Consider the following 24,126-nt stretch of genomic DNA (forward strand, 5'->3'; position numbering starts at 1 on the left):
GCGTGGTGCCGACCCTCTTTTCTTGGCCCCGGGAGCACCTCCGTTCCCCTCAGTCTCACCACAGCTCTGGCGCAGCCCCCTTGCCCGGAGGTTACGCAGCCTCTTCACATGCGCCGTGGGCTCTCCCGCTGCTGAACGCTGCCCCCCACACCCCCCCACCCCACCCCGCGGCAGGCAAGCTGATGGCTCCACAGCGTGAACACTGCTGTGTCAGAATCGTAGAGGGGGCGCTGCTCAGTGCTTCAGGGCCCCGCCGTGGCCTGCTGGGGCCCCTGTGATCTGGCCGTCAACCCCCAGGTGTTTGTTTCTCCCTGCCACAAGGCCTTTGCATGCTGCATGCGCTAGTTTTCCTGCCAGGGAAATTTTGGCGTGCTTTTCCTGCTTCTGATCCAGATTCAGTCAGATCTTCCTGGAGGAATCCTTCCCTGACTTTCCCAGCTAAGTTAATTACCCTTAAAATTAATTCAATATGTCTCAATCACGGTGGTGTTTTAAAGTAGTTGGTCACCTCCTTAATGTGCTATGTAATGAAAGAGTGTCTCTCCCTACCCCTTGGGCCCTCACAGTGTCCTTTTGAAGGCTTCTAGTAACATCTTCTGGCTGAGTTTCCCACGTGGAGGTGGTGGTTCTAAATGGAACCTCAGACCAGCAGCCTGTTCGCTAATATCATTACGGTAGAAGTCTTACTTGGAGCACACAGGATATGCATTATCTGCAGACCACGTATTTCAAGCTGTATAACCCCAGTGTCTCAGGACAGACGGCACCCCTGCGTGCATGGCAGCGGCGCTCGGTTAGAGGACCGCAGTCCAGGGCGGAGATCCTTTCAAGGACGGCGGCAGAGGTGAAGATGGTCTTGCAGGTGACTGTCGTCCTGTCCTGCACTGCCCGCAGGCTTCCACGTGGTCAGAGGGCCATGCCCTGAAGGTTGACCTCTTCCACCCAGAGGACCCTGTAGAGCCGCATCCTCGCCTGGCAGCACGGGAGAGTGTCGCGGACACAGTGGAGGGAGGCTTGGGTCTGTCTTGGGCTCTGGGGAGGTCAGAGGAAGCTTCTCAGTGAAGGTGGCATTTGACCTTAAGGGAGTGAGGAACAGCTCACCACAGACAAAACCTGGTGCCCTGGGGGTTTATAACCAAGATTTAAGGGCTTAAGGTTATTCTGAAACAGTTGTGTTGAATGAAGGGAAATTGGGAACTGGACAGTGGAAGGGCCCAGAAGGTGTGCTAGGACAGGCTGATGACTTAGGGGAGAGGAGAACGGTGCAAACAAGGCAAAGGCGAGTCACAAGTAAAAAGGACGCCTAACTGCCTAAATGCCTGTTGTACATTCAGAGTAGTGATTGTCGTGACCAGTTGCTAAGTTCTGTGTTCCAGTCTAATCATGTCTCCATTCCTAGAACACCAGCACTGTCCTGAGCGCCCTGGAAATGACTGGATGATTCCACAGAAGTGGCTTTTGGCCTCCTACACTTTTCTCTCCTTCACTTCCTTGCACCTGCGTTTGGTCCCTGCACCACCTGATCGTGGAGTTTCAGAACATCTCCAGTTTCCATCTTCCTTTATTGGTGGGACATTTTTGCTACTGTTCGAAGTTATGACGTCAGTTTTAGTTCTGTAGCCTTTAAAATGTTATTCAGTGATGCTTTCTTTTGCCTCTCCCCTGGGCTTAGAACTTGGAAGCCATTTTCATTTTTAACCCAAGCCAGTCTGTCACACCCCGTCCTTTTACCTCTTTCTTGTAGTAGAATATTTCCTAGATTTGCTAACCCTTGGGTCGTTAAAGTGGCCACGCTTCAACTCTCATCCCCAAGGACATGCTGGCCACCCTTAACAACACTAAGTTGTCTCAACCTTCCTGCTTCCCCAGGTGAGATGAGCAGTTAAACTGCTCATTAGCCTGGAGACAGTCAGTAGTGAGCTTGCAGGGGAAGCAGGTGGTGATGGGAGCTTACTGCATACATCAGAGTGGTTTGTTTGAGCTCAGGCCTCTGGGTAACTAGTCCTCCTGCACGGATTTGTGACCTGTGTTCCCCAGGCCCGTCAAGCAGACCTCCCTTCTGCAACCAGCATGACTTCCTTCCTCCCTTCCACCTGCTGGCTGGGAGGTGCTGGTGAGAGACATTTTTTATTCACCTTACAACATTTTATGGCTGTTTCCTGATACTTTAAAACCCTTGCACAGTGCCTTTTAGCCACTGGAATGGAAGTTGTCTTGGTGGTATTATTGGCTGAAAATTCTGATCTCATTCTGACTTTTCTCTTTTCTTCTTAAGCTCCTCTGGGATCGGAATCCAAATTCATATTTGTGTTACCTTTTTCTTTCTCAAACTGATATTAAAAGAAGTTACCTGTGGGACTTCCCTGGTGGCCCAGTGGTAAAGAATCTGCCTTACAATGCAGGGGACGCAGGTTTGATCCCTGGCCAGGGAAATAAGATCCCACATGCCACGGGGCAGCTAAGCCTGTGCACCACAACTACTGAGCTCCTGTGCCTAACTAGAGCCCGCGTGCTGCGAACTACAGAGCCCGCGCGCCACAACAAGAGAAGAGAAAACCCGTGCGCCACAACGAGAGAAGAGAAAACACGCGCACCACAATGAGAAAAGAGAAAACCTGCGCGCCACAACTAGGGAAGAGAAAACCCACATGACACAACTAGAGAGAAGTCCGCACACCACAACCAAGAGCCCATATGCCACAGCAAAAGATCCTGTGTGCCACCAGTAAGACCCAGTGCAGCCAAAAATGAATAAAATAAATAAATAATAAATCTTTTTTAAAAAAGTTAAAAAATAATAATAAAAAAACCCAAAAAAATAGAAATAAAAAAAAAGTTACCTGTTCTTATCAAAACCCTAACATAATTTTTTGCTAGACATTTCTTTTTTTTTTTTTTTTTTTTCCGATACGTGGGCCTCTCACTGTTGTGGCCTCTCCCGTTGCGGAGCACAGGCTCCGGACACGCAGGCTCAGCGGCCATGGCTCACGGGCCCAGCCGCTCCGCGGCATGTGGGATCCTCCCGGACCGGGGCATGAACCCGTATCCTCTGCATCGGCAGGCGGACTCTCAACCACTGCGCCACCAGGGAAGCCCTTGCTAGACATTTCTAACCTCAGATTTCTGCGGTGGCAAAACTAACACTCGTGCTTGCGCCGCAACCAGAGGCTGATTATCACAGATGGCCAGAGATGATTACCAATCCTTAATCGGGGATACATCTACCAGAAAAGTTCGTCAGATATTTTTGTTAATGAAAACAAATGTATAAAGTCTTGATTTCTCTTCCAGATATTCCTTGTGTGTTAAAAGTGTGAATTGCGGGCTTCCCTGGTGGCGCAGTGGTTGAGAGTCCGCCTGCCGATGCAGGGGACACGGGTTTGTGCCCCGGTCCGGGAAGATCCCACATGCCGCGGAGCGGCTGGGCCCGTGAGCCATGGCCGCTGAGCCTGCGCGTCCGGAGCCTGTGCTCCGCAACGGGAGAGGCCGCAGCAGTGAGAGGCCCACGTACCACAAAAAGAAAAAAAAAAAAAAAAGTGTGAATTGCATTTACAGTTTTTACTACAGGAAATCTCAGGTGTTACAAAAGTAACGAGACCAGTGTTATGAACCTCCCTGCCTCCCACCAGTGACTCAGCCTCAGTTATCATGTCACCCCGTCTTTGGCTGTGCATGTGGTCTCACCCTGTAGGTTATTTGAAGCACGAAATGCCTTTATGATCTTGGTGATCAACCCAGTGTAGTGGCTGAGATGAAGGCCTTTGTAATCAGTCCTGGGCTCCAGTCTCATGTCTGAATACTTTTAGAAATGCAGTGATCACTTAGGAGCTTCCGTTTCCTCATCTGTTAACTGGGAATTCAACCCTATGGGCTTGTCCTGAGGATTAAGTAGATGACCTCACGGAGGCCTGGGGTGCAGTTCACTAGCCGGAATTTGCTTCTTGCTGTTTCATGGGCTGTGCCCTTCCACTCTTTAGGTCCTAGTCTGCTTCCTCAGTTTGGAAAGTTAAAAAAAAAGAGTCTGCCTACAACAGACAGTACTGTTGAGCTTGACGACCAACACGGTAGTATTATGTGAGTTCAGATGCCTTCCCCGTCTCTCCACGTAACCTTCTTCAAAAGTTGATCAGCAGACATCGCTTGCCTCCCTCTCTCGAGCCTTGAGGTCCTTCCGTTTGGGGAGCAGGAAGACTGCTGGTTTCTCTAATGGTCAGGAGCAGAGTGCAGACTCTTGGAAGGCAGTGGGTGCTGGTTAAAGGTGAGGATGGTACCTTTATTCTGCTCAGAAGCCTACAGCTTGTGAGGTCTGTGTCTCAGTGTTGCTTCCTTCGCGATGTTACATGTAGACCATGTGTGCAGTAGATCACAGTCTAATAGGTAAAGTAGGCAGAGACCATCAGACAACTGAGAAACAGGTGGTGGAAATGTTTGACTCTACTAATGTAAGGAGTACAAATAGGACCCGTTGACCCTCGTTTGTAGCTGTCTGTCTGATTAGCAGTGATTTGTGCTAATGATAGCTGGGGGCGGTGACATTGAAATACTAGTTCATTGCTGGCACGGGTGGAAATAAAGTTATTCTGGAAACTAATTTGTCCACGTATTTCAAAGGCCTTTCAAATACTTACGCTATTTAGCTGAGTAATAACTCATTTGTGAGTCTGATCACATTGTATACATGGGTTCATCTCATTATAACTAAAAGCAACCACTTAATAACAAAGGAGTGGGATTATCCATATGCTGAAGTATTATCAGCCTTAATAATGTGGGAAGATATTTAATGTAGAACAAAATGGGATGCGAAGTTATGAACAGTATGATCTCAGCCGTTTGAAGGAAAACTGGAAAGACTTATACCCTGATGCTAATAGTGATTGCTTGCTTCTAAGAGATGGAACTGTGTTTGGCCTTTGTCTTTGCTTCATTCTTTTGTACTTTTCTGAATGTTGTACAATTCAATACTTTAATGGGGGCAGAAAAGTCAAGTGTCTGGTTAGGCTGTAGCTGTTAAAGGTAGGCAGCTTGGAAACACAGACCAGGTAAAGATGTTAATGGACTATAGAAAATCAATTGGTTTAACTGTCCCAGCTTTGTTGAACCTTTAGCACTTGTTCAAATATTTCGTGCCATCGTTAGTTTTGTATCAGACACAAATGTAAAGCAGAACAGCAGTTTTTGACCTCACGTCAGTGATTTTCCAAACCTTGTGTGTGCACCTCAGTCCCCAGAGGGAGCTTTTTTAAGTGCCTGGTTCCTGGCGAACCAGGGGAAAGCTGGTACTGCTGAGTGGCAGGGCCGTCAGGTGTTGGGTCTGGACTTACACACCTGTTCACTCCAGCTATGCCACTTGATTGCTGTGTGACCTTGGACGTGATGACACCTTGTTCAGTTTCATCCCCTGCGATTTACACCATTGTCTTGACGGCTTTGCGCTCACCTCCTTGGCCCTGCATCTCCCTATAGAGCCTCACCTCCACTTGAGCATAGTCAGCGTGTTTCTGATCACCAGGCCAAGTCGACCTACCTCCAGGAACTCAGACTTGGCGGTGGCCCGCCGACCCCCAGCGCCCTGCTCTTCCCCTCCCCAGCCCTGTGTCCTCACCGCCCTCCGCTGACCCCTCTCCGTCAGTCCCCTTCTGTCCTCACTGACCCTGCCTGGCCCAGAGCTGGGAACGGTGTTTTCCTGATGTTTTTACCTGCTTGGGGCTTCCTTGTTTTGTCTGCCTTTATGGCCAGCTGGCTGCTGTGCTTCAGCAGTGAGGAAAGCGGCAACTCCAGCTGATGGGGGGAAGTTCTGGTTTTTGATTCATTCCACGGGAAACACTGTACGTGAGGGAAACAATCGATTCAGCGTGTGGAACAGTTAGTGTTCTAGAAGAACGCACCCCAGAGCACGCTGATCAAGTTTGGTTTGACAGCAGAAGGAAGGAAGTGTGTTCTGAATATATCTTATTCTAGAATGACTTTTAGAGAGCTTCCTGGATTAATGGATGCTATCTAAAATGTTCATTTCCAGGCAACGGGTGAGGGACCTCATACAGCTCCTTCCCTTCTCTCTGCCTGCTTCCCTTCCTCCTGTAAAAGTGTAAAAGGAAGTGCTCTGTGCGTTGAAGAATGGTTTTCCACTTAGAAATTTCTCACTTGGTAGGATTTTTAAAAGTAATTTCTGTCTTCGAAAATTCATGAAGGTGGTGATGGAAATGGGTGACAGAAAGCAGAAGCTGCCAGTGGAGGTTTTAAAGCCACTTCTGCTTGTGGCAAGAGTTGTGTTCAAGGTTTCGTTTGGTTTTTTTTTTCTTAGCTCTTTTCTAGAAACAAGTGCCCCATTCTTGGTCCTGGAGAACATTAAGTACAAAAACATAGCTCTTAGCTTCTGCCAGTTTGAAGCCGTCAGCGTCCTGGTGAAGCCAGCTGGGGGTTTCCTCCGGGCCGGCGCCCTGTTTGCAAAAGCCCGACTGTTCACAGGCACCGAGCAAAGAGGAAAATCTGCCTTGAGGTGCACCTCATGGCGAACAGGAATATTCTTGCAAGCAGAAAATTTACCTGAAAAATCAACAGGTGAACATACTCCTCCAAAATGGAAGTAGCTTTTTGAGTTTAAAAGAAATGCACTCTTCACATGAATATAAAGAAAACGAAATCATTTGGAATCCCACCACGCAGGAAAAACCTTTTAATCTTGTATGTATTCCTTTCAGCTTCGTACATAGCCGTCCTTACATTTACACCTTTACTCCTGTGGGAATCTGTTGTGGAAGATGAGGTTTAAGCACGTTAATTCTGGCTCTCACCACGTGGTGAACCGTTCGTCCTTTTGCTGCTGAATTTTGTGACACTGGACATGCCGAAATTGTTCCTTTCTGGAGTCCCTTCTGTTTATTCCGGCCCATGGTGTTCATACTGTATTTTCATAACGTACTTTGCAAGACTGTCAGGCAAATCCCTGTCATTACTCTTTCTTTGAGAGGAGTGGGAGGGGCTCTTGTGCATTTATTTTTATGGGTAAAGTTATAATCACTTCATCCGATTCCAAAAAAACCTTGGAATTGTTTAAATAGGGAAGAATTCATATATTTACATGAAGGCTTCCTATTGGAGGTATCTCTTCATTTATTCAGATTTTCTTTGTCTCAGTAAAATTGTCATTTTTCTCATTTAGATGCTATATGCTGTTAATCACTGCAACAGTGGTTGCAGTGTAAATTTGGAAAACCCTTCAGGAAAGTGAATTAGCAAAAGTTATGAAAATGTTTATACTTTTGACTCAGTTACCCCGTTCCTAAACAATACCCATAGGTTAAGGTGGACAAAACCCTTTCCCGTGAGTGAGAATTTGCCCTTTGTTTAACTTTCTAGCTGTTTCCCTGGAACCCCACTAAAGGCAGTGTGGTTTGTGATAAAATGTCTCCTGGTTGGTGATTGCATGTGACAGATGGGGAGGGGCTGTGAGTACCTGATGGGCCCCAGGCCCCTCTGGAGCACAGTGGCTCTCGCGCTGGACGTGTCCCTCGTGGGAGCCCCCCAGGAATGAGGGCTCAGAGCCAGGGTGGTGAGTCCAGGCCGCCTCCCTGTGCCTGAGCTGTCTGCGGCGTGGGCCGTCGCGAGGTCAGCCAGCGATCCGTGTTCCTCAGGGCTGGCGTGGCCTGCGATAGTCGCGTGAGTTTGAGCCTAAGAGACCTCCCCAGCGGCATTGCTGCGGCCCAGGAAAATGACCCCACAAATGGGAGTTCAGAGCTGTTTCTTATGGCGTTGTTTTTCCCAGATTTTTGATATATTAAACAAAAGGTAGGAATGGCTATTAAAATGCATAATTCACTCAGAGAAATATTAGACACTGAGACTGTCATGGAAGCAAGTACTGGAAAACAAGGATACATAGTAACATGGGAGAGACAGAATACCGGGTTGTGTGCGGGGCTGGGCGAGCTCTGATGGGGACTCGGGACTTACCGGCTGCGCCCTCCGCTGGGTTCTGGGGGTTCTGTGACTGGGTGTGCAGGTGAGGAAAGACGCTCAGGTGTCGTGCTCTGCTGCCCAGGAGGGTCAAGGTGGCCGCACGGGCCCACCTGCCACCGCTGTGAGCAGAAACCTGAGAGGACACAAACGTGAGGTCTGTCATGTGGGAACAGGATGGGTGAAGTTTGTTTCTTATTTCCTTCTAATATTATGAAATAATACTGGATGCACCATGAGCCTTACTAAACCAGGTCATGGAAATCCCTTTTCCCATTCTCAAAATCAGTGTCTTAAACATTCTTTAAGAATTTCTTTGCAAAGCTCACCCTCTTTTCATACCTTTCCTTAATTTGCCCTTTGGATTTGAAACTTGTCCCAGCTGTCATAATGTGATCTCTAGCCCAAAATTTGGTACCAGACCTTGGGGTGAGACTCTTAAACTTTGGTCAAGGTGGTCCCTAGGGAGGAAGGTAGGGCTGTGGATCTCGTGGGTGATATGGGTGATTGGGGGTGTGTACCTCTAACTGCAGAGAGAAAAAACCAACAGCAACCCTAGATCTGATGGAAGAGTAAAGGAAACAGGCAGAACTCGGGCTTGTCTTATGCCGCCCCAGCTGGCACTGGTGGGCACTTCATAGACAGAAGCTGGTGTCTGCAGAGACCGCACAGACATGAGGCTCGGGGCTCTGAGACAGCTTGCCCAGGCTGGGTCGTGGTGCCTGCTGACTGCCTCTGCTTTGACTCCCGCTCCCACCCCACTGCTGAAGCCTGGAAGACACCGCTTTCAGGCGCGTGGGGCTCGCCATCTAATCCGGCCTGTGGCGCACTAGCTGGTTCTGATACTTTCTCTCAGTTTCCTTTTGATACCACCAGCTGAAGGAGAACAGTTGACGGCCAGGCATCTGGAGACCGAGGCGTGTAGCTGAATTACTTGCCTGGATTCTGTGACTTACCGCTTCTCTCACTGCCTTCTGGACTCTGTTCTGTTGTTCATTCATCTCGGTATTTGGCACACATTAAAATCATAGCACCAACATTTACTAACCACTTACTATATCCTAGTCAGTGTCCCGAGCATTTTTCTCATCCAGGCCTCACATCACCCATGGGACATAAGAACTATTTTCCCTATGCCAACAGGTTAAATGACTTGCCCCGGGTCACACAGCTGGAAAGTGGCAACGCCAGAGGAGCATGGGATCGGGATTTGCATGCTTAAGTCACCCCCACCGTAGGTAGGCAGTGCGGTCATCCTCACCTTCAGGACGCCAGGTGGATAAAGGTGAAACTAAAGGTAGCTTTTTTCAGACCCAGTCCTGACTGTCGTGTTTTCCCAAACTATGGAAAAATAACAGGCTTTATTTAACCCACATCCTTACCTACTTTGCTTAAGTATAAACACTTAATTTCCCCCAGCTCCACTGAAGGTAGGAGTCGGCTGTTGCCCTGTGACTGTTAGTGGTAGTCTCCTGCCCTGGCTATTTCAGTGTCTCCTGAGGATAATGGCCAAGGCTAGAGGTTCTCAGAAGGCAGAGGTGTCATTTCTGAGGCTCACATGCAATCATAAATTCCTGATTCTAGAGGAGGTGGCAGCTCTCTCCTGGGGATCAGCTGCCTGAGTAGTGCTGCTCTGGCAGTTTTTAGTTAAGTCACTGACATTGGGGTCCAGAATTTAGGACTCCTGCTTTCTTGAAAGTTGTTCATCTTCTGAAAGTGACTGGGTCAGGCCCTGAGGACTGAGGGGCAATTAAGAGAGGAGGCCGGTCTTGATAAGTAAATTGACCACGCGGTCACGTGGTGGCAGAGAGTTGAGCGCAGATTAGGCCTCTGACATATTGTCTGGTCGAGGCTGTGGAAGGCTACCTGAAAGGCTTTCTGGGGAAAGGTGGTCTCAAGAGCTGCGAAGTCAAATATTAATTTGTGCACTAACATAATATTTGATAATTCTCTACTTGGTACTGGAGAATAAAACCGTGGGGAATAAAACTGTTTTCACAGAAATTATTAGGAAAGAGAGAAGAGAAACGAATATAATACATTAAAATATCAAGTGCAGTTGACCCTTGAACAGCACGAATGACGCGACCCTGCTTGGTTGATACTGTGGATGCGGGACCGCGGATGTGGCACCGCGGATGCGGAGGGCCAACTGTTAAGTTATAAGCGATTTTCAGCTGAGTGGAGGGTCAGCGCCCCTAACCCTTGAGATGTTCAAGAGTCAGCAGTAGTGTTGAGTACTCTGAAGAAACAATAAGGCAGAGTAAAGGATGGACGGCAGACGGGGACAGGGTGGGCCGCTTCACTTCAGGTACAGCAGACGGGGACAGGGTGGGCCACTTCACTTCAGGTACAGCAGACGGGGACAGGGTGGGCCGCTTCACTTCAGGTACAGCAGACGGGGACAGGGTGGGCTGCTTTACTTCAGATAGAGGGGTCGCCTCCAAGGGGTGATGTGTGAGCAGGGACCTGCCTGAAGCAGGACCCAGCTGTTGAGTAAATGGAGCACTGATCCCACATCCAAGTGGGAGAATCCTTCCTTCAGACTCCTCCCAGGGGCGGATGGCCCTGGCACGCTGTGTGGCCGAGCTCTTGGGTCCAGAGTTCCAGTACTGATGCTGTGTTCTGTCGAAGGCCCTGGACGGCAGGGAGCAGCCGGCAGGAGGGCCCAGGCTCAGTGCTCTTGGGGCTGCCGAGACGTCCTGTGCCCGGGGAGGTGGTCCCCCTGGTGCTCCCATCCTGCTCACGTGCGTTCTCCTCTCTTCCAGCTTCAAGGATGACCTCGAGGAAGAAAGTGCTGCTGAAGGTTATCATCCTGGGGGATTCTGGGTAAGTGCCCCTCCTAAACCTGAGCCAGCACGCTGGCCTGGGTTTACATTTCACGCGCTTGGAGCTCATGCCCTCTGTGCTGACAATTGCTGCTTCCATCTCTAATAGCCATGGCATTAGGGCCCTACGTTTCCGTGCTCTTAGGAGCACAGCAAAAATCTGAATGACCCCTGGTCAGGTAGTCCTTTGTTCCCCAATTTGGGGCATGATTTAGGGACAAGGGTGGCTGTTTGAAGTCAATTAATGATAGTTTCATGGGGGACTTGACTTCCCTGGTGGTGCAGTGGTTAAGAGCCTGCCTGCCAGTGTAGGGGACACGGGTTCGAGCCCTCCCCGTGGCTCCGGGAAGATCCCACATGCCGCGGAGCAACTAAGCCCACGAGCCACAGCTGCTGAAGCCTGCATGCCTAGAGCCCGTGCTCCGCAACAAGAGAAGCCACTGCGATGAGAAGCCTGTGCACCGTGAGGAAGAGTAGCCCCCGCTCGCCACAACTAGAGAAAGCCCGCGCGCAGCAATGAAGGCCCAACGTGGCCATAAATAAATATATAAACAAGCAAACAAACAAACAAATTCATTAAAAAAACAAAAAGAGGATCCGCTTGCCAATGTATGGGACACGGGTTCGATCCCTGGTCTGGGAGGATCCCACATGCCGTGGAGCACCTAAGCCCGTGTGTCACAACTACTGATCCTGCGCTCTAGAGCCCGTGAGCCACAACTACTGAAGCCCACGTACCTAGAGCCTGTGCTCCACAACAAGAGAAGCCACCGCAATGAGAAGCCCGTGCACCACAACGAAGAGTAGCCTCTGCTCGCCGCAACTGGAGAAAGCCCGTGCACAGCAACGAAGACCCAACACAGCCAAAAACAAAGAAAATATATAAAAAAAAACCAAAAAAACCATGGAATCCCTTTCCCAAGCTGGTTAGACTAGGGAGCGCTGTTTATGTAGGCTTGTTGCTGTTGGCGCCGTGTCCACGAGATGGAGGTTTGGGGTGCACTGTGCAGCACACGCAGATCCCAGAGACACTGTGGGCTTGGTTCTGGACCGCCGCGACGAAGTGGGTATCGCAGTGAAGGGGAGTCACGTCAACTTTTTGGTTTCCCAGGGCATATAAAAGTTACGTTTGCACTACACTGTAGTCTCGTAAGGGTACAATAGCCTTATGTCTGAAAACAGTGTACACACCTCAATTTAAATGCTTTTATGGCTAGAAAATGCTAACCATCGTCTCAGCCTTCAGGGAGTCGTAATATTTTTGCAATAACATCAAAATCACTGATCGTCGTAACAAATATACTAATGAAGAAGTTTGAACTATTGCGAGAGCTAACAAAATGTGACACAGACATGAAGTGAGCAAATGCCATTGGAAAAGTGGCACCGATAGACTCGCTTGACACAGGGCTGCCACAGACATTCAGTCTGTAAAAAGTGCAGTTTGCACAGAGCGCGTTAAAGTGGGCTATGCCTGCATCCTCCTCCTGCTGTGCCTGCGTCAGTAGAGCCTGGGACTGGAGAACTGGGTTCGGGTCTTAGATCTGCCGCTAACCGGGTAACTAACTAGTTCTTTCATCACTGTTAAGTTTCAGGGGGTTCCAGGGGGAGCTTTTCAGACTTGGCATCTGAAGTGAGCCATGAAAACTTAGACTGGAGGCTACATATTTTTAAAAACAATATGATAATAAATGCAGGTGCACGTCCTTATTCCAAAGTTCTTTTTAAAAGGCAGTGATTTTTCTACCGTGGCTGGGTTTTTTAATCACCCCAGGGGCCTTTTAACAATTAGCATTTGCCCAGCCCAGTGGGTGGGACCTGGTTGGCGGTGCTTAAAATACGCTGGCACTCATCTCTCCCCGCCTCCCCCCTCCTCTCTCCCTGTCCCCGCTTCCACTCACATACATTCTCCTGGTGCCTCTGGTATGCTGTCAGGATTGAAAGTACTGCTTTTAGCCTGTGTTACCCAAACTTGCTTGATTACAGATTTCCTGTCTTTTCCCCCTGGAAGTTCTGGTGCACGGGACCAGGTGGAGAACAGTGCCTTGGGCTGTCCAGGTCCCCTCTGCATGTGAAATGAATGTTCCTTTGTGAAAAGGATGGTACTACTGGCCGTGAGGAAGGCTTGCGTTGTCTTCGGCCTGTCCTAACTAACTCATAACCAAAAAAAAAATCACACACTGTCTCTTGCTGAGTTTTCTTACTGGAAAATACCTCTGGAGGAGCATACTTTGAGGTAGATTCTGGTTTGGTGGAATATTGGTGCTTCTTTCTGCTTCAGATTTTAAACTTTGAAGCAGCAGATTGGTTAACTGGTGTAAATGTCTTCTCGGAGCCAGTGGCTTCCTCTGGCTATTATTTGCTTGGACTGAATAGCAACCACTAAATGGAGACACACCCAAGGCGGCAGAGATATTTTTGGACTAGTGGAGCGATCTTATTGCTGGGGCTGCTTTTAGAAGGAGCGTATTTGTTGGCATGCTTCTGGAGAGAAATAATACCAGGCTCCACCAGCTATACCAGAACCTAGAAGCAGCCTTTCCAGGTCTGGCCACATCTGCACCCTGTGTTGTCCCAGGAGAAAGCATGTCGTCAGGCGAGTGAACTGGGAAGTCCTCCTCCTCTGATGGGGGTGGGCAGGGCCTTGTTCTCCTGCAGGACGGGCAGGTTCCTTCTGAGCGGCAGGCGTCAGAGTCCGTTTTCAGCGCTTTCCTAGTTGACTTATACTTGTGGTTTTTCTCCAATTTCAGAGTCGGTAAGACATCACTCATGAACCAGTATGTGAACAAGAAATTCAGTAATCAGTACAAAGCCACAATAGGAGCAGACTTTCTGACAAAGGAGGTGATGGTGGATGACAGACTGGTTACGATGCAGGTAAGCGCATGTCTCACTTTGCCAGCCAAGCCTGGTCGTTCCGTCTGTACCCCTTTTCATGCCCAGGCATTTCCCCCTCCCTGTTCCTTAGATCTCACTATTGTATTCCTGGATAATTGGCTTATAGGTAGGATTGCCAGATAAAATGCAAGACATCAAGTATGTCCCAAATACTGTGTGAGACACACGAAAAATTTTTCGTTTTTTCCCAGAGTTCAAATTTAACTGGACTTCCTGGTTTTCATTGTTTTTTTGCTGTAAATTTGGCAACCCACAGGTTCCTGTCTTATGTCTCCAAAATGTGTAACTTGTCTCTTTCCTAGTACCCTCGTCTAGTTCTTTAGGCCAAGAAAGTCTTTGTGTCTCTCCTAGGTTCTTACAGCAGCTGTTAAATTAGTTTTCCTGTTTTTCTGGCTTCTTATAATCTGTCCTATCTGTAGCCCTTAAAGTTGTGTTTCTATTAAGCCAATCTGGTTTTTCACCTATCAGCTTAATCGGATTTCAAGGGCTTCCCTTTCAACAGTTAGGATAGAAACAGATTTCTTCACATGGCTCTTTAAAAGCCTTCACATTCTGGCTGCAAACTGTTCTTCACTTTTTCATCTCCTGCCAGTCCTTCCGAATCATGTGCTGCTCTTACAAAGCTGTAGCTGCACGAGTCTCTGCTTGCTCGGCCCTTTGGTCACAGCTGCACCCATCCTGAAGTCACCAACTTTCACCCCAGATGTTGTCTTTGGAAGCTCCCACCTCCACACCAGTTGTTCCTTACTTTCTCTGCTAACTGATGTCCTGGGGAGACTAAGACATGGGGGTCCTAGCGAGCACCGGGCTCGCTGAAATGTTTGGATGGTACAGGTTGCACATAGTTTTTACATGTGACAGCTGTCACATGCTCCCAGGGGAACTCAAACCTCCAGGATGGGGCTAATGTGGCTCCCCCGTACCGCAAGCATACACACAGAGGTGTTCAGTGTACAGCTGGAGGTGGGCAAAATAGGTCAAGGGGATTAAGAGGTACAAACATCCAGTCATACAGTAAATAAGTCCTGGGGAGGTAATGTATAGTCGGCAGTATTGTAATAACTCTGTGTGATGACAGATGGTAGCCAGACATCGGGGTGGTCCTTTTGTAACTTACAAAAATATAAAATCAGGGCTTCCCTGGTGGCGCAGTGGTTGAGAGTCCGCCTACCGATGCAGGGGACGTGGGTTCGTGCCCCGGTCTGGGAGGATCCCACATGCCGCGGAGCGGCTGGGCCCGTGAGCCATGGCCACTGAGCTTGCGCGTCCGGAGCCTGTGCTCCGCAACGGGAGAGGCTACAGCGGTGAGAGGCCCGCATACCGCAAAAAAAAAAAAAATATATATATATATATATATATATATATATATATATATATCAGTGTCGTACACCTGAAACTAATATAATATTGTACGTCAGTTATACTTTAATAGTAAGTGTGTGTGTGTGTAACTAAAGTTTGAATAAGCCAAGCTTTTGAGAGAAAAGGAAATTACCAGATAACAGGAAAGAAGAGAGGACTGAAAGCCCATCATAAGCTCAGGGGCTCCTGCCATGGTGATATGTGAATTTATAGTGGGGACTTGATTTCTGTCATCAAGGACAAGAGGCGTGAACTGCACAAGGTGCGGGCCCAGAACTCAGAACCCCCTGCACACATAGACACACACTCATCTAGGACCTTGGAAAGATGTGAAAACAGGACCCAAAACCTCAGCCCACAGAAGTGGCAAAGCTGGCATGTGGGGTGCAGGCTGGGGCTTTGCTGCTTGCTTCCTGGTTGGAGACTCCCAGTCCCACTGTGCCCGTGTGTGGATTCTCAGTTTCAGCTCTGCCAGGCACAGAGAGTTTAGTCTGGAGGATCTGACATAACACTCTGTCACTCCTGGCAAAAACAAAGATGAGACCACCCTACAGGGACAGAGGATGAGCTCAAGGGGAGATAATGTCCTGCAGAAAATGCTCCCAATGACTAGAGATTTCTTGGAATGGGAACCATAAATGAAAAGGGGCGCTATGAAAAATGAGGATACGGGAAGCTTAGCAGAACTTCAAGAAGTGAAAAAATAGTCACTAAATAAACTGAACAGTTAAACCTCAGATTAAACATAGCTGAAGAAAACAGTAAACTTCAAGATTAAGCTGAGCAAATTACCTCAAGGGTAAACGCAAAACCGGAGTGCCAAAAATCAGAATCCTAAAAGCAGCTGGAGAGAGAAGACAGGTTCCAGATAAAGGAACAGCAGTTAGATAAGTTCTCGGCTACAACAGAAAGCAGAAGGGAAATGGGATGTATTCAGGGTGCCGGGGTCAAATGCCACCTGAAGGTTTCCCGTGTCCCGTAGCAGGAGAAGCAGGTGGAGAGCCACGCTGTGGTTCTGACAGCCAGGTGGGCTGATGAGAAGCGAGGCCCAGTCCCTCCTGGCTCAGGGGCCATTCTGATAGAGCCCCACAGGTACCCTGAGCTCGGATCTTGGAGTTTCCCAGAGTCAATCCCATCTGGAGAACCCAGGGCACCAAAGCAGAGTCTGGAAAGGGTGGAAAAAAAGAACGTGGTCCTCAGGTTGAAACAAAAGGCTGGCCCTTGTGCTCCTACAGCCAGTTTAAAAGACTAGAATTAAATGAAAACCATCATCTCCGGGCAAAGGCGTCATCATTATAGATCTTGAGGAATCCTCACCTATTTTTCACGGCCGTTAGCAGCTTGCAAAAAAAGATAATCCCAATGAAGACAACAAGGCAAGAACCAGTGGAAACCCCCCTGGCCGTTTAGAGTGGTCTTTGTATTTAAAGAAATCAGGCAATCTTGTGTATCTGTGGAGAAGAAACTAAGCAGGTGGTGTAGGTCAGTAGAACTTCTAAAAATGAAATGCAATAACCACAATTTGGAAATAAAGAGAGTGTTTTTAGCAACAGATAGGATACACCACAAGAGGGCTGAAAGGAAGAAAAATGGTGGGAAATGGGGAAAAGAGGTAAAAACAGGATTCAGTGAGTAGGTCGGACTTAATTTTAATTAGTCTCAGACGAGCGAACAGGTGAAAGGTATTTGCTGAGGATTTTTCAGAACTGATGTGGCACCAAATCCACAGAGTCAGGAGAAATAAAGAAGTCTAGAAGAATCATACGGGGAAAAAATTCTTTTTTTAAAGACAAACTTGAAGGCAGCCAGAGGAAACAGAATGACCTGGAGGAGCAGCAGTGAGGCTGCCAGTGGGACTGGCAGGCTGTGGAGTGGGAGCCGGGGGCTGTCAGCAGGGTGTTCTGAGCCCCTGGACATGCCCGCCTCCAAGAAGGAGAGCGAGTGCCTCCTGAGGCTCAGGGGCAGAAATCCTAAGAGACACACTTCAGGCAGAAGTGGAAAGGTCTGAGATAAGATAAAGTGAGATAAACTTAATTGTACGCATGCATCTGTTTTTAGAATTATGACCCTAATAGTAAGAGTATGTAGCTTCAAACTAGTACAAGGAAACCGAGATTGGAACTGTGTAATTTAATGTGTGGGGAAAGATGAGTGACCGTTGTGCATTTTTAAATTTTCTTACATTGTTCAGGAAGAAGCTAGAAATCAATTGGTATTAAACATCAGACCTAAAGGTAACTTATGAAGCCATAGTAATTTAAACAGTATGATATTGTCACAGAGATCCACAGATCAAGGGGACGGAGGGCACAGAAACAGGGCACACCTAGCTGGACACTGGGTAGGTACAGGTGGCTTTGCAGAATGGGGAAAGGACAAGTCAGAGGACAAGTCATACTGTAAACAGGCCTGGGCCGGTGGCTTTCCATTTGGTGAGTAGCCAGAGTGTTCAAGACCTGAATGGAAAAAGCACAAAATGAAAACCTGTAAAATGGAAATACAGTTTTGTTTTTTTTTAACTTTAGGCGTTTAAAATAGAGAAAGCACAAATCATAAAAGGTTACAGATTGATAGTAGACCACAGTAAACATCTGAATAACAAGATTCTAAGTAACAAACTACAGACTGGGAGAAACTGTTAATAATGCCTAATAGTATCCATTCGGCAGAGTGACCTAGTGGATGACAGGCAACTCTCAGAAGAAACCACGTCCTGTGTGTGGCCTGACGTCAGGGAACTGCAAATTTAAAAGGCTGACAAAATCGAGTTTTGGCTAGAAGTAGAATATCCTCAAACTGACGGTGGGAATATATCTGTGCAGCCTTTCGAATGGAGACTTCTGTGGGCTCTCCAGCGTCACACACACACATCCCTGACAAGCAGCCACTCTGCATCTGGAAACTGTGGGCCCGACGAGAAGTGAAGAAGAACGCTCACTGCAGCCTCTGTGCAGTCACGAAAAACTACGGATAACGTAGCGGATCCAGGGAGTCAGTGGTGCTGTTTCAAGGCACCGGGATACTGTACAGCTGTTAACATCTGGAGAAAAAAACAGCAAAAAGATGCAGAGGATCTTGTACATAATACATGTAATTAATTATGTTACAGACGCTGTCTCTGTGGTACAGGTCTCAGGAAGGGGGGTGGGGAGGGAACGGAAGGAAGGCTGTGAGGAAGGGCTGACTCTCTTCCTGAAGAACTGATGTCAAAACGGCAGTGTTAATAGTTGTCACCTTGGAGTTGTGGGTAGATAGATAGATTGGGTGTATTTTGAAGGTAGAAAATAAAGTATTTCAGTTAAAATATTACAAATTTTGAAACATCATAGCCAGAAGACTGGACTTTTGTAAGTGTTAAATTAATTTTGGAAACTTGCTAAGAATAACCCCCAATTTTCCAACCTTTCTTTTCAATTCCTTAGTTTGCCTTCTCAGTATCTGAGTTCCAGATACCCATTTGGTTCCACCAAGAGTCATAAAGTTCCTATGTAATTCTGCTCTTGGGATCCTGTCCTAAAGAAGCAATCTGAACTACAGGAAAGACTCTCTGTGTTAAAGCTCGTTACTGAGTTACTTATAATTACGGAAAATTGGCAGCAATATTTTTTTAAAACGAGTGAAGTGGTTGGCTGAGTCCGTTGGGCAGGGTAAGGATGTGCGCTCTCGCCGGGGAGGGCGCTGCATGTTTCGTGGGGTGGAGGGGAGTGGCCTGTGCACTGGGATTTCAGCTGCGTGAGTGACCCTGCCACGCGGGCACCTACAGAAAGACGTGTGCTCGTGAAGACCTCTGGGTGGGAGGACGCCAAGAGTTTCGGGGCATTTTTTGGCTTTTGCTTTACTTATCCAGATATTTACATAGTGACAGTGTTATTTCTCTAATGGGAATTTCGTTGCTGTCCAAGCGCATATATATATATATTTTTTCCCCTGTGTTTCTCTTTATAGAAGTAGTTGTCAGTTTTTACCTGCTGTGACACAGTTCTTGATTCTCCCTCCACCTTGGTCTCCACCCAGGGACACGCATGCAGGGTAGGACGCTGGACCGCAGGCGAGCACAGAGGTGACCCTCACAGGGTCCGGCTGCTGCCGCGCTGTCCACAGAGACCGTGTGTCCGCACGTGTGCTCCGCTGCTCACGTGGGGCGGGCGGTGCTCTTCCCAGCCCGCTGAGAGCTGAGAGCCGCCGGCTCTTCGGCTTTGCTTCTTTCACTGCCCTTCAGCCTTATCATCACTTCTTCTGGTTCCAGTGGCTGCTTCCTTCCACGTAGTGGGAGCCCTGCTAGGCCCTGCGTGGACATTACCACAGCCTCCTGACGCCACGCCTGCAGGCACGCTGAGCCCCCGTGGCCACTAGGACGTGTCCTTTTCAGGAGGGTTCTTCCCAGAGTGTTTGGAGCACACGTGGGCTGGAGGTTCCCGGGGGGGTGGGCGGGGGTAGGCTGCCGTGGTCAGGCCCCGTGCGGCCAGAGCTGTGACCTGGAGTCTGGTCACCTGTGGCGTCGTGTGCTGGTTGTGGAGGGCCCCATACCTCGGAAGAGAGGGCTGCGTGGGCCTTGCAGAGCTGCCCTCCTTGGAGGGTAACCTCTGGGCTTGGGTGGGCACTCTGTGACCTGCACCGACGGGCGACCACAACAGCCCCCTTCCACATGCACTGTCCTTGGCCCGTCTGTGAGCCAGAGTTTAGCCTGTGTAGTTGCACTGCTTTATGGGAACTTCTTTAAGGGGTTCTAATGCTGCTGTTCCCAGCTTTAGATATTTCCAGACGATATTTAAGTCCTGGCCCTGCTCCTGTCTGCCATGATGTTGTTTGAGCCCGTCCCCATGGGAAAACCAACCTTCAGCATTTGCATGTTACGTTTCAGGGCTCCTTTTGGAGAACATTCTGGGAGGTTTTGTGGGGTTTAGAACATCCTGAGCTTGGTAGTATTAAAGAAATGCAAATCCCATGATACTGTCCTGTTCTGCTGGATTATCCTTACGTGTATTCACTCACTGTGCACAAGCATCCTGTGCACTTTCTGTGCAGTGAGGCTCTTCCGACCTGAACTGAAAGCGGTCTGTGGCCGCGGTAGAGTTGGCGTGTCCCCGGGTGCTGTGGGCTGCCTGGGAGGAGCTTCGGGGAGGAGCTCAGCCCTCCTTCTGCAGAAGCTGCTTCTGGAGCTGAAACTGTCGTGGCTCAGTCCACACTCCATGTTGGTCTAAGTCGCAGGCCTTCAGCTCATTGGCTGGTGCTTTGGATATAAGGTTGAAATTTATTTGGGTTGCGAGGATGGTCCAGATTCTCATGTTGCTCTGAAGCTAAGTGGTTTCCTGCCAACAGACAGTGGAGCCAAGAGGTGAAGACTCCTGTCAGCTGGAAGTAACTGCAAACCACTTTGGACCCCGGCACCGTGGCTCGCTGCGGGTGTGCGGCCATTCTGGAGAACACTAGTCCTCTCCAGGCAGACCGGGGGCCCTGTTGGGATCTGGGGCGTTGAGGAAATGCATCCTTGCTGTTGGACCTGGTGTGGCGTGAATGGTGGGACGTTCTTTGAGCTGAGCGCCTGGTGGTCTTGATCAGAAGCGACTTCGATCTGTCCTCCATGGTGTGTTCTCGCGTTGCTTGTCCCTTTATTTCTCTCCCCCTCTCTCCTTCCCGCCCCCCCCCCCTTTTCTGGTACTTTGTTTCCTTTGTCTCTTAATTAAGGTATAATATAAATAAAACATACTGAGGTTTTTTTAGGTCAACTTTATATACAGTAAAATGCATACATTTAAATGAACAGTTTGGGAGTTCCTGGGTGGTGCAGCGGTTAGGACTTGGTGCTTTCACACTGCCGTGGCCTGGGTTCAGTCCCTGGTTGAGGAACTGAGATCCCGCAAGCTGCACGGCACGGCCAAAAGTAAAAATAAACGTACAATTCAATGAATAATCACCTCCCTAGATTTCCATCACCCCCAGAAAGTTCCCAGGGTACATAAATCTTACGTTTACAGTGCAGATTTTACATAAACATCTACCCATGTGACCACCACCTGGATCAAGATAAACATTTCTCTAGCATCCGCCAGTCATGGGACACGTCCACTCACACTGCTGTCTGTCGGGGCGCTCTGGACACTCGGGTGCTGACTTCTGTTCCCTGATGAATCCTGAAGTGCTTGTCTCTGGGGGGGGCCCTGGCGTCCTCCACACACCCCACCCCTGGCACTCCGCCCCAAGGAACGACCGTTTTGTCTCTCGCAGATCTGGGACACGGCTGGACAGGAGAGGTTCCAGTCTCTGGGTGTGGCCTTCTACAGAGGCGCAGACTGCTGCGTCCTGGTGTTTGACGTGACTGCCCCAAACACGTTCAAAACCCTCGACAGCTGGAGAGACGAGTTCCTCATCCAGGCCAGTCCCCGGGATCCTGAGAACTTCCCCTTCGTTGTGCTGGGAAACAAGATTGACCTCGAAAACAGACAAGTAAGTGCCAGCGACTTACTGCGGGACTTGAGAACCTGTGAGCCTGCCCTCGCTTGGGGTAGGGCTGCTGAGGCACAGGAAGGGCCTTCTCGGAAAGGGCAGCTAAGGTTTGGCTGACACGTGCCGTTTTTAGACTTGACTGATAGAAAACTACATGCCGCAGGGATCTACACCCCATGTCTGGCTGCGTGCACCCCCATGCGGGGGTGGGTGTGGGAGACAACTAACTAGCCACCTGCCCAGCCCTTGGACTGGGGCCTTGCACCCTGTAAAGACCTACCATCCTGGCTTCCCCGTGGAGAGACGGGCAGCGAAAGTCTGCAGTGGTTGGTATTCCCTTGGGAATTACGGCAACAAAGCAGGAAGCCCACCGTGTGGGGCCACCTGCACTGGCCAGCCCTCCTGGTCCAGGTGACGGGATTTGCCTTGAGGCCGTGTGACATTTTTGGTCTTTCGGACGCAAAGGCAGACTTGCACTTAGTCTGGCTCATGCACTCTTAGATCGGGGATGCTTCCTGAGTCTGACGCTGTGTTCATCTGACGAGGACACTCAGATGACAGTGCGTCTGGGGCTGCGGTGCCCAGGAGGAGCTTTCTAGCATTTTCCTCTCCTGTGAGAGCCCCCTGCTTCTGGGGTACTGTGTGAATTTAGAGGGTTCTGTGCTGAGCCCAGACTGACTCCTGGCCAGCTGCCTTTGGGGACCAGGGCCCAGGAGGCCAGTTCACATCCCCACGCTGCCCCTGCAGCTGTGACTTTGGGTCATTATTACCTTTGCCGCTGAGCCTCGTTCCTTTCTGCGCTGGGAAGGAGGGGACTCGAGCGTGACGGTTCTCTCAGCGCCTCAGGGGCCTCCCTTGACCCCCGTGTGTACAGGAGATGCTTTGGGCTTTGAGCAACATTGCTCTAGGTCTCCTTCAAATAGCATTTCTCTGGGGAATGTAGACTCTTAATTGTAGCTAGGTGTATTTCTGACCACTCATCTCTTTATCTCCCTTTCCTGAGTGACTTAGTCCCTATCTTGCCTGAAAATGGGCTAGGGTGGGGAGAGGTCGGGACATGGGAGGCAGGGTGAGGGCCTCGGGGCTCTGGTGCCTAGGTGTGCGGCCAGGTGAGGTGCCGTGAGTGGTAACAGAAGGGGCTGCGGAGCTTAAGACGAAGCTGCCAGGCCTGTCCTGAGGGTCTCTGTGGTCCCAGGAGGGACGGTTACTCCTTCCTGGGACGGCGTCTTACTCCGTTCAGAAGCTGCTTCTACTCTAAGTGCAGCGGAGGGTCCGAAGCCGTGGGTGGCAGGCGGGGTGCTTTGGCTCCTGGCTCTGCTGTGTGTAGCCAGCGGGGTGACCGGGGCGGCAGGGGGGACGGTCCTTGCCGGGTGGGATTCCCGCTGTTCCCTGCACACACGTGCCCTGCCTCTCCTTCCAGGTGGCCACAAAGCGGGCACAGGCCTGGTGCTACAGCAAGAACAACATTCCCTACTTCGAGACCAGTGCCAAGGAGGCCATCAACGTGGAGCAGGCCTTCCAGACGATTGCCCGGAACGCGCTGAAGCAGGTGGGTGTGGCCTGGCTGCCTTGTCCTTAATCTTCTTTCCTCACTGACTCTTTGGGGAGGGGATAAACTTGAATTTGAAAACCAGCTCTGCTGCCCATCGTTGGATCTAGTTTTTTTGTTTTTGGGGTTTTTAAAAAATATATTTATGTTACGTATGGCTGTGTTGGGTCTTTGCTGCTGCGCTCAGGCCCTGTCTAATTGCAGTGAGTGGGGGCCACTCTTTGCCATGGTGCGTGGGCCCCTCACTGCAGTAGCTTCTGTTGCGGAGTGTGGGCTCTAGAGCGCAGGCTCAGTAGTTGTGGCGCACGGGCTTAGTTGCTCCGCAGTATGTGGGATCTTCCCAGACCAGGGCTCGAACCCGTGTCTGCTGCATTGGCAGGTGGATTTTTAACCACTGCGCCACCAGGGAAGCCCCGTTTGTTTTTTGAAATCATATCTGAGCTGTAAGAGACTGTGGGCTTTCGGGGCACTTGTGAAGATTAAATGAGATACACTGACTTGGAATTCTCCTAAATGATCCCCGGAAAGGTTAACCCAAAGCTCTAGGAATTGTATTCCTTGGATAAAGTTTTCCTACATTTTTTCTTTGTTTATTCACCTGTTCCCCTGAAATAATAGTGGCTTCTTGTTGGCAAGTGCCAGTTGAAGACTCTTTGACTCAGCAGCTCTGTTGGGGCCGGTGCGTTGAGGCGGGTCCCAGCATTGTCAGTCGTCTGTAGTGGGCAGGTGAGGGGTGCAGTCGGAGGCAAGGGGCCCGTGGCAGCTGCAGAGGGCAGGGTGGTTCTGCAGCTCCTGGGAGTGGGTTTACAGAAGGTGTGCTTCTCGGCAGTCGGGGCAGCTGGTCTGCAGGCTGTACAGGAGTCGTTTTTCACCAGTTCCCTGTTGGCTGGCATCACTGTTGGAGTTTTTCTCTCTGAATATTGCTGTCCCTAGAGCCTTGTTACAGTGACGAGCTGGCATCTCGGGAGTGAGATTGTTAGATTGAAAGGTGTGTGTACTTTTGTGGGCAAGTGCCCCCTGGCTTTCCCAGGGACAGCGGTAATCCTTCTGTTCCCGCCAGCACGCTGCAGGCCGGCCCTGGATGACACT

At 49.6% G+C, this 24,126-nt stretch overlaps 1 protein-coding gene across 3 annotated transcripts in view; it reads left to right on the forward strand.

Annotated features, from left to right (window-relative positions):
• Positions 1 to 24,126, forward strand: part of RAB7A (RAB7A, member RAS oncogene family) — a 71,917-nt gene that overhangs the window by 45,067 nt on the left and 2,724 nt on the right. For 2 of the 3 annotated variants that reach the window (XM_081245213.1, XM_081245212.1), the window contains 4 exons: positions 10,725 to 10,785; positions 13,535 to 13,661; positions 21,270 to 21,488; positions 22,909 to 23,037. In XM_081245213.1, the coding sequence (XP_081101339.1) occupies positions 10,733 to 10,785; positions 13,535 to 13,661; positions 21,270 to 21,488; positions 22,909 to 23,037 (528 nt within the window). In that variant the 5' untranslated portion in view covers positions 10,725 to 10,732. Of the gene's footprint in view, positions 1 to 1,399; positions 1,568 to 10,724; positions 10,786 to 13,534; positions 13,662 to 21,269; positions 21,489 to 22,908; positions 23,038 to 24,126 lie in introns of all 3 variants that reach the window. The other variant, XM_081245211.1, reaches the window with a different exon arrangement.

This window comes from Mesoplodon bidens (assembly GCF_964165515.1).
Source record: "Mesoplodon bidens genome assembly, chromosome: 10".
NCBI lineage: Eukaryota > Metazoa > Chordata > Mammalia > Artiodactyla > Ziphiidae > Mesoplodon > Mesoplodon bidens.